The sequence below is a fragment of the Lissotriton helveticus genome, chromosome 2_1 (assembly GCF_964261635.1).
Source record: "Lissotriton helveticus chromosome 2_1, aLisHel1.1, whole genome shotgun sequence".
NCBI lineage: Eukaryota > Metazoa > Chordata > Amphibia > Caudata > Salamandridae > Lissotriton > Lissotriton helveticus.
In genome coordinates, this window is record NC_136059.1 from 1,003,158,474 (window position 1) to 1,003,173,566 (window position 15,093).

Below are 15,093 nucleotides of genomic sequence, written 5' to 3' on the forward strand. Positions count from 1 at the left end.
ATGTAGGAGGAGGGACTGTCCAGGAGAAGCTAAGCTATGGTCCCAGAGAGATAAACTCCCAGTAGAAGCTAACTTCTGTGTGAGAGTGTGCCTGTTGCTGATCTGAGATGAGAGAGAGTCCCTCCAGTCTTCCATGGCTCATTTGTTAAACTATGTGAAGAAACATACATCATCAACATCAGAAAGGTTTCCAGCATCTCCATTGTGACTTGATGGACCTGCTGCCACCAAGCATTGTGACTTGACACTCTTACTTCTCCAGCTGAAAACTTCCCCAATTAGCTGTAGGCCACAACTTTCCCATGAGAAGATGACTACAGATCAAGGCCTGCATGCTGCATCTCGGATGTAACCAAAGAGGCAGAGGTGCCTCCATGACTATTGACCCTGCCAGAGCACTTTCTTGTGTGGTTGTGAAGCACACACACAGACTGATGTTCCCAGCCTTCTGCAATGCAACCCTGGCATGACTCTAGAATCAGAGTCACTTCCGCAACCCTTCTCCCACTACCAGAGAACTCAGCCATGTGCCAGGGGGAGCATGGACATCTGAGGCATGCTGAATAGCCCTTTACCTACACAGGTAACACATAGCAGTGCCTGAATGACTGACAGGCAAATGGTTTAATTTAGAGTTTGGTGGACATAGCTTTCAACTGAGTACCCTGTCCGGCAAACTGACATTCCACCTGACAGACATTCAGTCCTTTGCCACCCTGATGGATGGTATTCTGTTCCCAGAAGCTACATTTTGCCCCCATCATGCCCTACAAATGCATATTTCAACCCAGCCAGTGGACCACCCAAACCGTTAGCAAGACACATGAATGGACAGTCCAATGGTTTCCTTTCAGTTAGCTAGTGATTTTACAGCCATAATTGAGTACTGGACCTGACTCAATTCTCTTCTGATGTTCTCCTTCAACAGATGTTATGCATAAATGGGTGAGAGCAACAGCCATAGTGGGATATCCCTAAAGTAGGGTGATGATCACCACTCCTGATCAGAAATCTAGGTGGGTGCAAGCACCAACCCATTAGTTATAGCCCATAGTGAGTGGATTAACCTTGTGCCTGAACTACATTACTATGTGCAGCATTATGTTTTGGTGTGTTATTAAACAACTTCTTATTTTACAGGGAAAGCACTGAGTTGGGCAAGATCTTATGGTATCTGCTGGTTGATTGCTGAGTTCTGAGTTCTTGCAGCTATAGTAACTCCCTGACTAGCCTTAGACTGTTCCCTACTACCATGACAGTGTGGAAGGGGAGTAAATGGTAGCGTCTGCATAGTCATAATAGGACAGCTTCTAAGACACCACTGGCAAATGACCTCAATTAAAACGGGAGAGGGCCCAGCAACTCTTGTCTGCCCTGTGGCAATCCCGAATGGGGTCTGGCAGATGGACCCTGGCTTTATAAGAATGTGAGCAACACATATCTTGGAACGGAAGAGGGCATGAAGAACTAAGACAATGGCTGCATGTATTAAAGCTCCTTTAAAATGTGTTGTATTGCAAGGCAAGTATTGCACAAATATATACTCAAAAGGTGCATAGCCCTATTCCCATGAACACACACCAACAGTAAAGCAACAGCAAGAATGTACAAACAGCACCATGGAAACAAATACATTGATAAAAATAAAAGTTTAAAATGCTTCAGACAATCAAGCAAACACACATCCACACAAATTGCCCTTTATAAAAACATGTTTTTGTGCTAAAGATATTGCCTGAACAGTGCACTTGGGTAAACGTAAAAAAATCAATGCGACTGTTGTGTTCAGTGACAAGCAAAGATGGGTACAACAGCAGCTCATGTTCAGTAAAGAGAGCAAAAGCACTATCCCAGTAGAAATCTGTCCACTTCTTTCCTTGAAAAGATGCTAAAGTCTTAATACCATAACACACCCGCTTTGGAGCCCTAGCTAAGGTGACTTTTATCTCACCCACGAGGCCTTACAGACCGCTTACTATGTCCCTCTATGCTGGAGGACAGAGTGCTGTTGAACTACCTCAGTAAAATATTATAACCCATAGCCCCCATCAGTTACTATACAGAACCAGTTCTTCACATACTTCACAGTCCAATATGGCAACCCAACACTAGGGTCCATGTGGATGTCTGCAGCTTCTCTGCAGAGCGGTGTTCAATGTACTGAAGGAAAATAAAGAGAAACTCCAGGGCCAAGTTCCATGTGATTGACCCTACCTCTCCCTGATCTAGAGAGGAGATGATTGCAGTAACAGAGCACCACACTACACAACATTCTAAGTCGGCCCTAAGCCTTTAAGCCATAAATGATTCAGTACACCTGAACATAATGGGAATAATCCTCCAACAACGAAAAGATTTACGGTCAGACTGGGACATACTCTAGAACACATTCTTCATTGGGAATATTGCATGGGCCTGCGTGGCTTGATAAATCTCAACTCAACACAGCGCAGAAGTATTTTTATTTCTCCTCCTTTATTCTTCTCTCTGTGTGCTGTATTCTGCATCTCTCTCTCCATTGCCTTTGTCCTTGGAGGGCGTCTTTCAATGTCCATTTTGTTTCTTTTTGGCTGGACATTTGTGACCCATGTATTTGCTGCTTTTTGTTTTTCATACAGATGTGACATCCAACGGAACCCCTTTACTACCTCACAGATGTGAGAGTACTGTGTCTTCCTTATTCTGAATGCCCGTTCCTCCTCACTAGTCATGTTATCTGTTGGACAAGAAGTATATATTGTCAGTAAATGTGTACATAACTGACAACTAAAGTTAGACAAAGCATGAGTACATTTGAGACTCTGGCAAGGAAACAGCACACCTCGAAGGTTGTGCATCACATGCTGTGCTATCAGCTGAACCTGATAACTTAATGAACATCATAATATGTTATGGAAGTCAATTGAGAACAACACTCATAGCCATAACAAACTAGTAAACATGCATCATGGTCTCCGAAAAGTTTCCACAGAATATACATACTGTGCCTCACCATGATACTTTATGGTGGCCCTGTGATCCAGGACCAGAATTTGGGGCTGTAAACAGAAAGTGGTACAAAAGGGGGTGGTGATGGACGGAGCATCTGAATCAATCAAACACTCACACCCAGTCAAAAGATCTGGGTTTAATCCATCACCGTTCTTTAGTCTGGATTCAAGCAAGCCTGGCTGAAGACGGCTGGAATGCCAGAAACCGGTCCTCGGAAGCTTTTTTCCGGTCCAGGGAAGACATGGCTTGGCAGTTCGGGCTGGGCTGTTCCCATGAGGCACAGGGTCAGACTGATTTGCATATAGCCATGTCTGAACTGGGGTGGCAGAGTGGGCTAAAGAACGGTGATGGATTCAACTCAGATCTTTTGACTGGGTGTGTCTCTGTGTCTGGCTCCCGGGACCTTTCGGATGCTTTGCCTGAGGTTCGGGACTCCGGCTCTGGTCTTGTTTGCCTCGGGGTCCGATGCCCTGGTGCCCCTGTTCTGCTCCAGGTCTCCAGAGGTGGGCACATGGGGGTGGATGCCATGTCTCTCCTTTGGCCTCCTTGGTTTCTCTATGCCTTTCCTCCCTTTCCTTTGATTCCTGCATTTCTGCTGAGGGTTCAGCGGGAGGGGGCTCAGGTGGTGGCAGTGCTGCCTCGCTGGCAGTGGAGGTCCTGGTTTCCTCTGCTGCTGGGCCTGGCGATGGGGCCTCCTTGGCTTCTGCCCCGCCACCCCTCTCCTCTGAGGTCTCCGTCCCTCTTTCTGGTTCCCCTCTCCTTGGCGGTTTGGAGGTTGAACGGGTGACTCTTGGGGCCCCTGGTCTGCCCGACCACTTGATTTCGGTGCTGCGGGCTTCTCGTGGGTAGTCTACCTTGTCTTCCTGTTCGGAGCTCTGGTCTTCTTTTTCGAGGTGGTGTTCCTTCTCTGGTTGCCATGCTAGGCCATTAGGCTGCTGTCCGTGCCTTCCGGGTCCCGGATTCCTTTCTTCATTCTGATGGCTTGTTGGTTTTCTCGCCTTTTTCGGAGTTTCTCTCTTCTCCTTCTGTTCGCTCTTTGGTGCCCCCTTGGGGTCTCTCCTTGGTGTTGGGGGTTTTGCTGTCTTCCCCTTTTGACCCTTTGGAGTCTGTGGACCTTGACATTCTGTCATGCCTGGTGGCTTTTCTGTTCTTTCTTTTTGGCCTCCAGCGTGCCTTGTCCATTTCTGTGGCTCGTTCTGGGGTGTTTCGCTCTTCTGGCTCTCTCTCCGTGTTCTTTGGCTTGGCTGGTTTGGATACCGCTGCTTCCTGGCTCTCTTTGGGTCGCTAGTTTCTGGCTGTCTTTGCTCCTGCCTGTCTTGGTGCGGGTTTGCCCTGTCCGGCGTGTGTCCTGGCGCGTTCCGCTCGGAGCGTGTCTGCCTCCTGGGCTGCTTCCCTGGGTGTGTCTCTTGGTGAGTTTGTCGAGCTGGGTCCTGGGCCTCCGCGTCCTCGTTCGTGCGGCACTGCTGGTTGGGTTGTGCCTTGTCTGACCGGTCCTGTCTTTGGTCAAGGGGTGTTGCTGGCTGCGGGGGGTTTTCCCCTCCGCTCTGATTCTGTTTGTTTCTTGCAACTTTATCTTGCTGCACTCCTTTGTGTCTGGTCTGTGTTTTGCTGTGTTTGGGTTGCCAAAGGCCTGTTTGGGCGTTGCTTTGGTATGCCTCATGAGTGATGACTGGGTCGAGGACGAGGGGCGTTGAGGTAATGCGATGATTACGTATGGTAATCCCCATTACTCTTAGTCCAACTCGTCCTCGACCCAGTCATACTTCCCACCCTCCCTCCCTGTCCAGGCCTTTGTTGCTTGGTGTGTCAGGATGTGCTTCTGGTGGTTAGGTCTGATATAGCACCTGGCAGGAGGGGGGGTGGAGCCTAAAAGCGTTTCCTGTTTTGTTTCCTTTCTGTGGAATACCTCATGAGTGATGACTGGGTCGAGGACGAGTAGGACTAAGAGTAATGGGGATTACCATACGTAATCATAGCATAAACTAACTATTGTCACCACCAACGCTTCAGCCACGATACTCTGAGACAAAGGAATGTGAAATGTAAGTAGACGGGCAGAATTTCTTGAAGTAAAATACTCTGGCTTCAAAAAGACAAAGGAAGTAATTGAATTCTGTAACGTTCTCTTCTCACCTACCATTGATGGCCACAGTAATACCCTTTCTAGGAATGTAGCTTCATAGAGACAACAGCTATTTCTTCCTTTAAACATGGCACGTGGAATTACTTCAATTTAGTACATAAATCGAAGCGATAGCACATAGCATGTTTAAAGAATAAAATACCCTTTTTGCATTTTGACGGACGACCAGCCACTAAGTGGATACTAGGCTGTTTGGTGCACGTGGGCTGCCCAGAGGCATCCACCCTGCAGTTGTCAAAATGCAAAAAGGGTATTATTGATTTCTTTAAACATGACACGTGTAATCGCATCACCTAATGTTCTAAATTGAACACATTCCACGAGTCATGTTTAAAGAAAGAAATACCCTGGGCCTCTTGAGCATTTTGACGACCACCCCAGCCCCGGGTCACAGCTGTGGGGCCCAGAAGTGAAGGAAAGGGGAACAGCCATTGCGGGAAGGGCACAAGTCAGGAGAAGAGCTTGTGTGAGGGGAGGGGTGAGAGAGGGCCGTGCCCGCTCCACCATGAAGAAAATAGAGCAAAAGCCGATGATAATATGGCATAATACACACTAAATATGGTATGGTACTCACAGTAACGTCAAGCTCAGGTGCGCGGCATGTGAATTACCTCACGTGCAGTTTAAACTGCGCATGACCATGACACAACCCTCCCTGCCCCGCCTTGAAGAAAAGGAGACAACCAGGCACAGAGGCAACAGAAACCCTGCTTTCAGTTCGTTCTCGGTTTTCTGCAGCTAAATGTCGACTCTGCTCCAAGTGCCTATTTATTAATAATACATTATTAATATTTACTGGCCCAGCGGCGAATGAACAAACACAATAATACCAAAAGGCAGGGGGCTCTTAAAAAACATGGGCAGGCCAGGCTGTCCCACCCAAATTATAGTTATAAACTATAGTACCACTGACACTGACGGGGCCGCCACATTACTAGGAGCTTGGGGGCCCCCCCGCACCGCGTGGGCTGCGGGGCCTTGTGTTACGCCACTGGGGGATATATAATACATAGTATAATAAATAATATAATCCACATTTGTAAAGCGCGAACAATCACCCATAAGGGTCTCCAGGCGCTGGGGGCCATCGGGAAGATTAATCAAGCTATTGCCCAGAGTCACATGGTGCTGGGCTAATCTGCTCCCGGTGCAGGACATCGAACCGTGATCCCCAGATTCCAGCGTCAGTTGCCCTGGCCGCAGCGCCACACCTCTGTGAGAGTATAAGTTCCGCCCATCAAAGGTGTCTGGGTGGTTGGTGAAAGAAGATGCAACTATTCAGGTAGGTGGGGCTTGAGTTGTATAGTGCCTGGAATTTGAATTGAGCGCATTTTGTGTATCAGAAGCTTCCTAAGGGATGGTGTGATATGAGTTCTATGTGAGAGTTTCAGGATGAGTCTGGCTGCTGAGTTTGGGATGGTTTCCAGTCTTCTAGCGAGTTGCTTGGTGATCTCAGCATAGAGGGGGTTCCCATAGTCCAACTTGCTGGTGACTAGGGCATGACTAACAGTTATTCTAGAATTGCTTGTGTGCCATTTGAAGATCTTCCTCAGCATCTTCAGGGTGTGGAAGCAGTTTGCAGTGACAGCTTTGACTTATGCGGTAATGTCCAGTTTGCTGATGATGATTATTCTAAGATTCCTGGCACAGGTTCTGTGTGTGGGTCAAGTTGAGCCAACCACCAGCTAGAGTCCCATAGTGAGGTGTTCAGGAGCAGGCCCCAGGCCCAGCTCTCTTGCGCTGCTACACCACTCTGCTTCCTCCCTGTGTTTCTGAGTGCTTTCTCCTGCTTTTGCCTCTTTTTTGTTTTACTCTTTTCTTCTTTCTCTCCCCCTCACACTTTTCCTGGTGCTTTTCCTGCTTTTGCCTAGTTTTTAACTTCCTTCTCCTTCCTTCCCTTCCCATTTTTCTAAATGCTTTTCCTCTTATTTTACTGCTTTCGCCCTCCTTTCCTCTGTTTTTCTTGACTGGTTTCTCCTACTTCTGTCTCGTTTTTTACTTTTTCGCATTCCTCTCCCCTTTTTGTGAGTGCCTTCTCCTGCTTTTTGCCTTGTTTTTCACTGCTTTCTCCATGAAGCAGCTTGCAGCTGCAGCACCTTGAGACCCTCGCTGGTGATTTGACACACTTTATAAATCCTGACTGATTGATTCTTGCAGAAGATCATTACCTCTGTCTTTTTGGTTCTGAGCTTGAGACAGGGACTTTCATCCAGTTAGCGACTTCAGGCAAGCATGCAGTGAACTTGTTTCTTGTGTTATGTGGGCCTTGTCCGAGAGAGAAAGTCTGAGTTGCATGTGTTCGGCATAAGAGAGGATGTTGATGTGTGTGCAAATTATATTGGCCAAAGGAATCATGTATATGTTGAAAAGAGGGGGACTGAGTGATGAACCATCAGTTACCCCACACACGAGTTTGTGGGCTTCCAAGGAGTAAGGTGCGTAGCTGACCGGATTTTCATAGGAGTAAGGTGCCTACCTGACACCTTGTGTTCTATCCAATCTCATGCAGGCCCCCAATGAGAATGGCGTGTGAGACTGTGTCAAATGCTGCAAATAGGTCCACGAGAGTGAGTGCTGCCTTGTCTCCTCTGCCAAGGGTCATGCAAATGGAATCTGTGGCAGCTATGAGTACTGTTTCTGTACGATGGTTGGACCTGAATCTGAACTGAATGGCATTGAAGAGCTGGTGGTTTCTATGGTGGTCAGTGGAGCATCTGTTGATTAGTTTCTCTAAGACGTTCACCAGGTATGAGAGGAGGGAGATGTCTGTAGTTGGAAAGTGTGGCTGTGTCAGCGGATTGTTTCTTGAGCAGGAGCATGCCAGTGGTATGTTTCATTTTTCTCTTACCTTGAACCATGTACCTGAGTAGGGATGGGTTGCTGCAGCACTCCACAAGTTTCCTGCTACAAGGTGTTTCACACAAGACATCCTTCCTGCAGCAGGAAATCCTAATGTTCAGTGGACCTGCTAAGCACAGTTACTTTAGTTTAGGTGGAATCTGAAGAAGTCAGAAATCTTTGCCTGCTATCACCAGTGACAATGTATTCACTGTTCATAACTACTCCTGCAAACATTTTCCCTTTGCCCGGGTCAAATGAGAATTTATATAGTAGACAATATTCGAATGCACATAGATAAAGGGTGGAGAGGAATCTCATTTGAGCATTGTTTGTGAATTTCACACATTTACTTGAGTAATGTATTGCTAATTTATGGATTGCAAGTTCTAACCATGTGCAAGCGCAAATTATGATTCTCCTAATTTAAAAGTACTTTGTGAATCTGGACCCTACTTCTCTTTCTTTTTTACATGCTGGATGTAGTTTGTTAATTACATTGCTGCTACATCTCAGTACTTTCTTGCAGAGTTTGAGTCTTGAACTCTGCCTATCTCCCAGAGAGTTGAGAGGTTCTGAAGGCACCTTTTGGTCATGAATACAGGAGTTTTGGGATTGTGAAGTCCTGGCCACAGTGAGTGCAAAGAATCATTTATTTTCTTTACTTCCATTTTTTATTCTTTCTGTAATTGCCAAAGTGCTGCTTGAGGCCAAGTTTGGGTGCCTTGCATTAGTGGATCATTTGAGGAATTCCTAACGAAGAGTAGTGAATCTTTGTATTCGGAGTGGTTTTTTTCCTCATAGGAAAAGTGCCAAAGGCAAAATTTGGTAGATAGAAGGACAGTATATTTTGTACATTCATAGCACAATAAAGGCAATTTGGAAGGGAATGCTATGAATCATTTGGACTTTACCCTTCTGCTAGCGGGTGGCTGTAAGTTTCTTGGCAAAGAGACGGCAGGGCTGTCTGGATATATAACGGAGCATAACTGCAGCAATAGTCTCCGCTTAAACACCAGAGGTGGGTCTTTGACGTACTTTCACAGAGTGCTGGGTGAGTCATGGTGTATGAGTGTGTACTGGTACTTTGCAGAGTAGATACACTCTTCATTAGACCTGTCACTTATTAAGCTAGATACCAGATGATTGTAAATGCATTTTCATAAGTTTCGCCGCCGGACCCCCGGGTTACCGGCTAAATGGCTGTGTCATCCAGATAATGATTTACCTGATTATTCTCTGCTCGGCTGGCCCCTGTGCGCCGTAAACTGTAAACTGTATGATGACAAACTTGTGCAAAATAAAGGTCTTCCAAAAAAACAAAAAAAACTAAAAGAAAGTAGATACACTCTTCATTAGTAAGAGCATGTGATCCTAACCAGAGGTCTGACTTTTTACTACAAACTACAGTGAGATTCTGCAACAAGTCTGGACATATTTAGACAGTCACTGCACCGCATCATGCATTTCATTCCACTAACTTAGGGGCCGATTATGATTGTGGATATTCCGCAACCTCTGGGCTGGCGGAAGCCATGCTGGGCCGGAGGATGCGGAGTTTCCGCTGCGGGCTGAAGAAATACCCCCCGTCCGATTATGATGGCGGGGGGATATTTTTTATGTCTGCAGCTTTTCTGCTGCGGTCGCCTTCCGACCGCGGCGGAAAAGCTCTAACATGGCTGGCGGTGTCTATCAGACACTGCCAGGCATATTAGGATGTCTGCGTTTGTATGCCTTTCCACGGCGGCATTTCCGCCGTGGAAAGGCTTACGGTCTTTTGTTTTGGGGCCCGTTGCGGGCCCCCAGGGGTGAAGGGGGGGTGGGGGTTGCACATGGGGTGTACCTATGGTACCCCCCTGCCTTTGCATGCACGAAGCGGCAGGCACCACGCGGTGCCTGCCGCTTCGTGCATGCAAAGGTCAACATGCAATTTTTAACATTGCGGCGGGGGCTGCTTGAAGCAGCATCTGCCGCAATGTTAAAGGTAGGGGATGTGACCGCCAGGGTGGCGGTCACATCCTAATTGCCATGGAGAGACCACCGCTGCCCATGCGGACGGTCCCTCTTCCTCGGGGATGGCAGACGGACGCAGGTTCATCCGCCATTCTAATAGGGCCCTAAGTTTAAATTATGACCAATAACGAGTATGTTTGTTGACCAATAAAGGCAATTTACTGAAGATTATGTCAAACATTAACTGCAATGTGTCCCCACTGCCTCATATGGAGCCGGGGTTTCATAATGCTGCTGCCATACAAGTGGAAGAAAACAGAATTTGTAGGTGACTGTTGAACCTTCCACCATCAATTTTATTTTGTACTCCGAACTGAACCTAGAGTATATTTCGGATACTATTAAACCGGCACCCCTCCTGCTTTGGGTGAGCATATGGAGTAATAGCGAGGCAAGTTTCAATAGGGCAGGTATTGAGGACTGTTTGAGTTTGAATAAGGGGCTCCCTATTCCCTGGCTGAACTATATCCTTAAATCCCTGGCTAATATTGGTCTTCCTGATTTGTTTAGTACCCCTGGTTTAATTACTAAGACCGAAAAAAGGGTGGTCAAGCAGAGGTTTGCTGAACGTACCTCCTCACAGAGGATTCAGAAGGCTATTTGTAAACATATTTGCCAATTTTACTCCATTCCTGCCACACAGGATACTGCTATGTATCTTATGCTAGAGTTAACACACTGGGAGAGGTCTGTCGTTTTTAGATTCAGGTCGGATTGGCTTGGCGTTTAGCATGTTCTTATGATGGGGCTAATGTGTGGGATAGCATGCTGACCCCCCTGTCCCTGTAATGGTAAGGCGGAACAATCCTTGGTACATTTTATGTTTTTCTGTGGCTTCTATCGCAAGTGTTTTCAGCTTTGTCTTAAACCCACATGGAAAAAGTTAGCCTTTCAGAAATGTAGGGTGCTCTTAACTTTACTTCATCGGTTAAATAGCCCTGATATCTGTTATAGCATGTGTTGTTTTCTTAAAATGGGTATTCACAGTAGAAAATCCATGGAGGGGATCTAGTAGGGTAGGTGAAGCGTCTAGAGAGACAGTGTTATACTCTCTTTTAATTTAATTTGCTGTATGTGATGGATTGATGTGATTTGAATGTTTTAAGCTAAAATCATGAATGAATTGAGAATGTTATATATGATACTGCATTTATATTTTATATGTTTTCTATTTGTGTTGTTTTTACTCTGTGCTTTGAGATTTTTTAAAATCGAATAAATATCTATTAAATTAACTGGGGTTTGCAAATTAAATTTTAATAGAGAAACATGTTCTAATTCTTGCAGGTGACCTACAGTACAGAAATGATGGCGGTTGATCTTACTTACCCAGAAGTGATGATTGCACTTATAACTTTTGCACTAGTCTTCAAGGTCCTAAGAAACATGAAAAATGAGGGTAAAACTCCTCCAGGGCCATGGGGACTGCCAGTCTTTGGAAATATATTTCAGCTTGGGGCTCTGCCTCATATCACCCTTTCGAAAATGGCAAAGCAATACGGAGATGTGTTCCTCATCTCTCTTGGAACTGTGCCAGTCCTTGTTATCAGTGGTCAAGAAACCATCAAAAAAGTACTGGTGAGGCAAGGCGACAGCTTTGGTGCCAGGCCAAAGTTGCACTCGCTGTCTTTAATGGCAGAAAGCAGCATTTTGTCATTTTCCCCATACTTTGGAGAAACGTGGAAGCTTCATAAGAAAATTGCCAAAAATGCTTTACGGACATTTGCAAAATCCGAAGCAAAAACATCCACTTGCTCTTGCCTTCTTGAAGAATATGTGTCTGCTGAGGCGGTGGGACTGGTGACAACACTGTCTGAGCTCACAGAGAGAAAAGGTTATTTTGATCCCAGTGGAGAAATAACCCTTGCTGTTGCCAATGTTGTTTGTGCTCTCTGCTTTGGCAAGCGATATGAGCATACAGATAAAGAGTTCACTGGTGTGGTAGAAAACAACCAGGAAGCGCAAAAAGCAGCAGCTTCGGGGGCTGCAGCTGATTTTATTCCACTGATACGTTATTTGCCTCTGCCAGGCCTTAAAGCACTGACAGAAACCGTTAGGCGTTTTCAGAACTTTGTCAAGAAACATGTCGATGAACATTATGCGACATGCGATGAGGTAAGTCACTAACAATGTGAGTTGGACTATTGTCAGAATTTTAGTTGGATCTATCAATTTTTGTAATGTTGGTGGCTTATCTGCCTTTACCCATTTAGTATATTTCACATAATCTATTTATTTTGGGGACGTCTGTTTGAAAACACAGTTTTGTTCGAAGTGCAGCTTATATAGGCCACTGAATGCAGGGGCATATTATCAAGGGGCTTTATCTCCGCTTTTTTGGCTTTAAAAGCCAAGAAAGCGGAGATAAAATTATCTCCCTCTTACCAAGCTGTCGCTAACACCAGTTAGCGACAGCTAATAGGAGATAGTGACCATCTTGGGCCCCGCTTTGCATGTCAGTGATATTTATCACTAATGACATGCAAAGTGGGCGTGCCAAGATGTTAGCGACTGAAAACAGTCGCTAACATCGCTATCTCCTATTACCAACTTTTGGAGATATTCGCGCTAAGCGCGAATATCTCCAAAAGCTAACACTTGCCCAGGAGCAGTTCTTAGCCATGTTATCCAATGGGAGGTGGCTAACATGGCTAAGAGCATTTGCTCGATAATGCATGAATATCGCTGACTTTTCAGCGATATTCATGCATTGCGGCCGTTTTTTATCGCATTTGCGATAAACCTTGCTAATAGCAAGGTTTATCTGCGATAAAAATCGCCGATTTGCGGCGATAATTTTTGTCTCTAAACAAGTTAGAGACAAAAATTATCTCTATTGGTTGGTAATATGCCCCGCAATTTCCCTTTATGAATACAATGTTGATAAAACAATGGTAAATCTTGAAGGTCAATAGATGTCCGAGCAGTATATGAATGGGTGTTTTAAGTGTCTGAGTGGGTATGTGAGTGTGTACATGAGCTTGTGACTGGATCTGTGACTGGGTTCATAAGTTTGTGAGTGATTGCATGAGTGTTTGAGTGGGTCTGTGAGTGTGTGCATGAGTTTCTGAGTGGGTATACAAGTAAGTACACGACTCTGTGTGGATATACAAGTGAGTGTAAGAGTCTCTGAGTGGGTATGCAAGTGGGTGCATGAGTCTCTGAGTGGATATGTAAGTGGGCACATGAGTCTCGGAGTGGGTCTCTGACTGAGTCTTTGGGTATTCAAATAATCACATGCATTTCTTTCTGAGTCTGTGACTGGGTGCAGCACTGTCTGAGTGGGTATGTGAGGGAGTGTATGAGTGTCTGAGTTGTTATACAAATGGGCGTATGAGGGAGTGGGTCTGTGAGTGGGTGTATGAGGCTTTGACTGGGTCAGTGACTTTGTATATGAGTCTCAGGGTGGTTCAGTGACTGGGAGTGTGAGTGATGCATAACTCTTAGTGGGTCTCTGAGTGGGTGCATGAGAGTCTGAGTGGGTCTGTGAGTGAGTATATGAGTTTCTGAGTGGACCTTTGACTGGGTGCATATGTCTCCGAGTGGGTACAGGAGTCTGTGAGTGTGACCAGCGAGTGTATGAATGTGTGTATATATATCTATATATATATTAACTGAAAAAACATAGGTTTTACAGAAGAAATAGTTAGGAATTAGCATTTAAAAAACCTTTGAAATTCATTAAAAAAAACATAGGTTTCAGGGGCGTTATAATTATTTGAACATTTGACTCATATAAAACCAGAGAAATTTGCTTGTTATAGTTAGTTGCGCTAACTATAACTCGCGCGCCCGCAATGCACTGATGCTGATGTCACACATTACATCACTCATGACATGATCAGTGACATCCCTGATGACATTACTCATGACATCTCAAATGACATCACTGATGACATCACTCATGACATCATCCAGTGAATGTGTGTTTCTGTAAAGCTTAAATATGTTTTATATATATGCCAAGGTGTATTGAAGAATGAAAACATTTACAAGTGCCTAAAGGAATTATTTCATAGATGCATGACTGATTGAACATGTCTTACTGAATGCATGAGTTAGTGACTAAACTGTGTGAAAGTCTGTATTAGTCTCTCCATTGGTGTGTAAGCAACTGCATGGGTTGCTGAATAGCTACATGAGTGTCTATATAGGTTTTCGATTTGTTGTCTGAGTATCTGCATGGGTCCATGAGTGTCTGTGTGGGTGGGTGGGTGTACGAGTCTGTGCATGGATGTCTGGCTGGGTGATTCAGTAGTTGTGTGGATTAAAAAGTGAATCTGGGAAGGGCTGTATGGGTGAGTTAGTGTGTCGATGGGTGTGTTGGTGAGTGAATAAATGTTCTGTGGTATATCTGTGATTAACTACATATGTTTTAAGCCACTATATGTGAGAGTTGGAGTATATAAATGAGTATACTTGAGACTAAGTTATTTGAAGAGTGGGTGTATAAATAAGTGCCTGCTTCTATCAGTGATTGTAAAAGGTAATATATATTTGTTAGTATCTGTATAAATAAGTGGTGTGGTATGTCTATAAATAACGGAGTTGGTGTGTATAACTGTATACATGATTAAATGGGTATATGATTGATTCCTTGCATTACTGGCTCTATGGATGACTGGCAGAGTGTGACTGAATGTATAGATGTATGAGTGCATATTATAGTCCTGAATTGATGAGTAACTACATGTATAAGTGACTGGATGTGTGTGTAGACCTAGGAAATAGTGAGTGCTGTGTAGTATATGTCATTCTTCTGTGTATGGTTTCAAAAATAGTAGTCAGCATTTTAGAATGGGTGTATCAAAGTTTATATTAGAGCATCAGTATGTGCATCAGATTGTCATCACTGATGTCATTTGAGATGTCATGAGTGATGTCATCAGTGATGTCACTGACCATGTCATGAGTGATGTAATATGTGACATCATCAGCAGTACATTGCGGGTGCGCGAGTTATAGTTAGTTCAACTAACTATAACAGGCGAATTTCTCTGGTTTTATATGAGTCACATGTTCAACTAACTATAACGTCCCTGAAACCTTTTTTTTTTCAATGAATTTCAAAGGTTTTTTAAATGATAATTTCATATTTTAATGTTTCT

The 15,093-nt window shown here is 44.8% G+C and overlaps 1 protein-coding gene across 5 annotated transcripts in view; it reads left to right on the forward strand.

The window, feature by feature from the left end:
• Nucleotides 1-15,093, forward strand: part of LOC144818399 (cytochrome P450 1A4-like) — a 167,093-nt gene that overhangs the window by 11,213 nt on the left and 140,787 nt on the right. For 4 of the 5 annotated variants that reach the window (XM_078675768.1, XM_078675771.1, XM_078675772.1 and 1 more), the window contains exon 2: nt 11,273-12,100. In XM_078675768.1, the coding sequence (XP_078531894.1) occupies nt 11,291-12,100 (810 nt within the window). In that variant the 5' untranslated portion in view covers nt 11,273-11,290. Of the gene's footprint in view, nt 1-8,501; nt 8,607-11,272; nt 12,101-15,093 lie in introns of all 5 variants that reach the window. The other variant, XM_078675770.1, reaches the window with a different exon arrangement.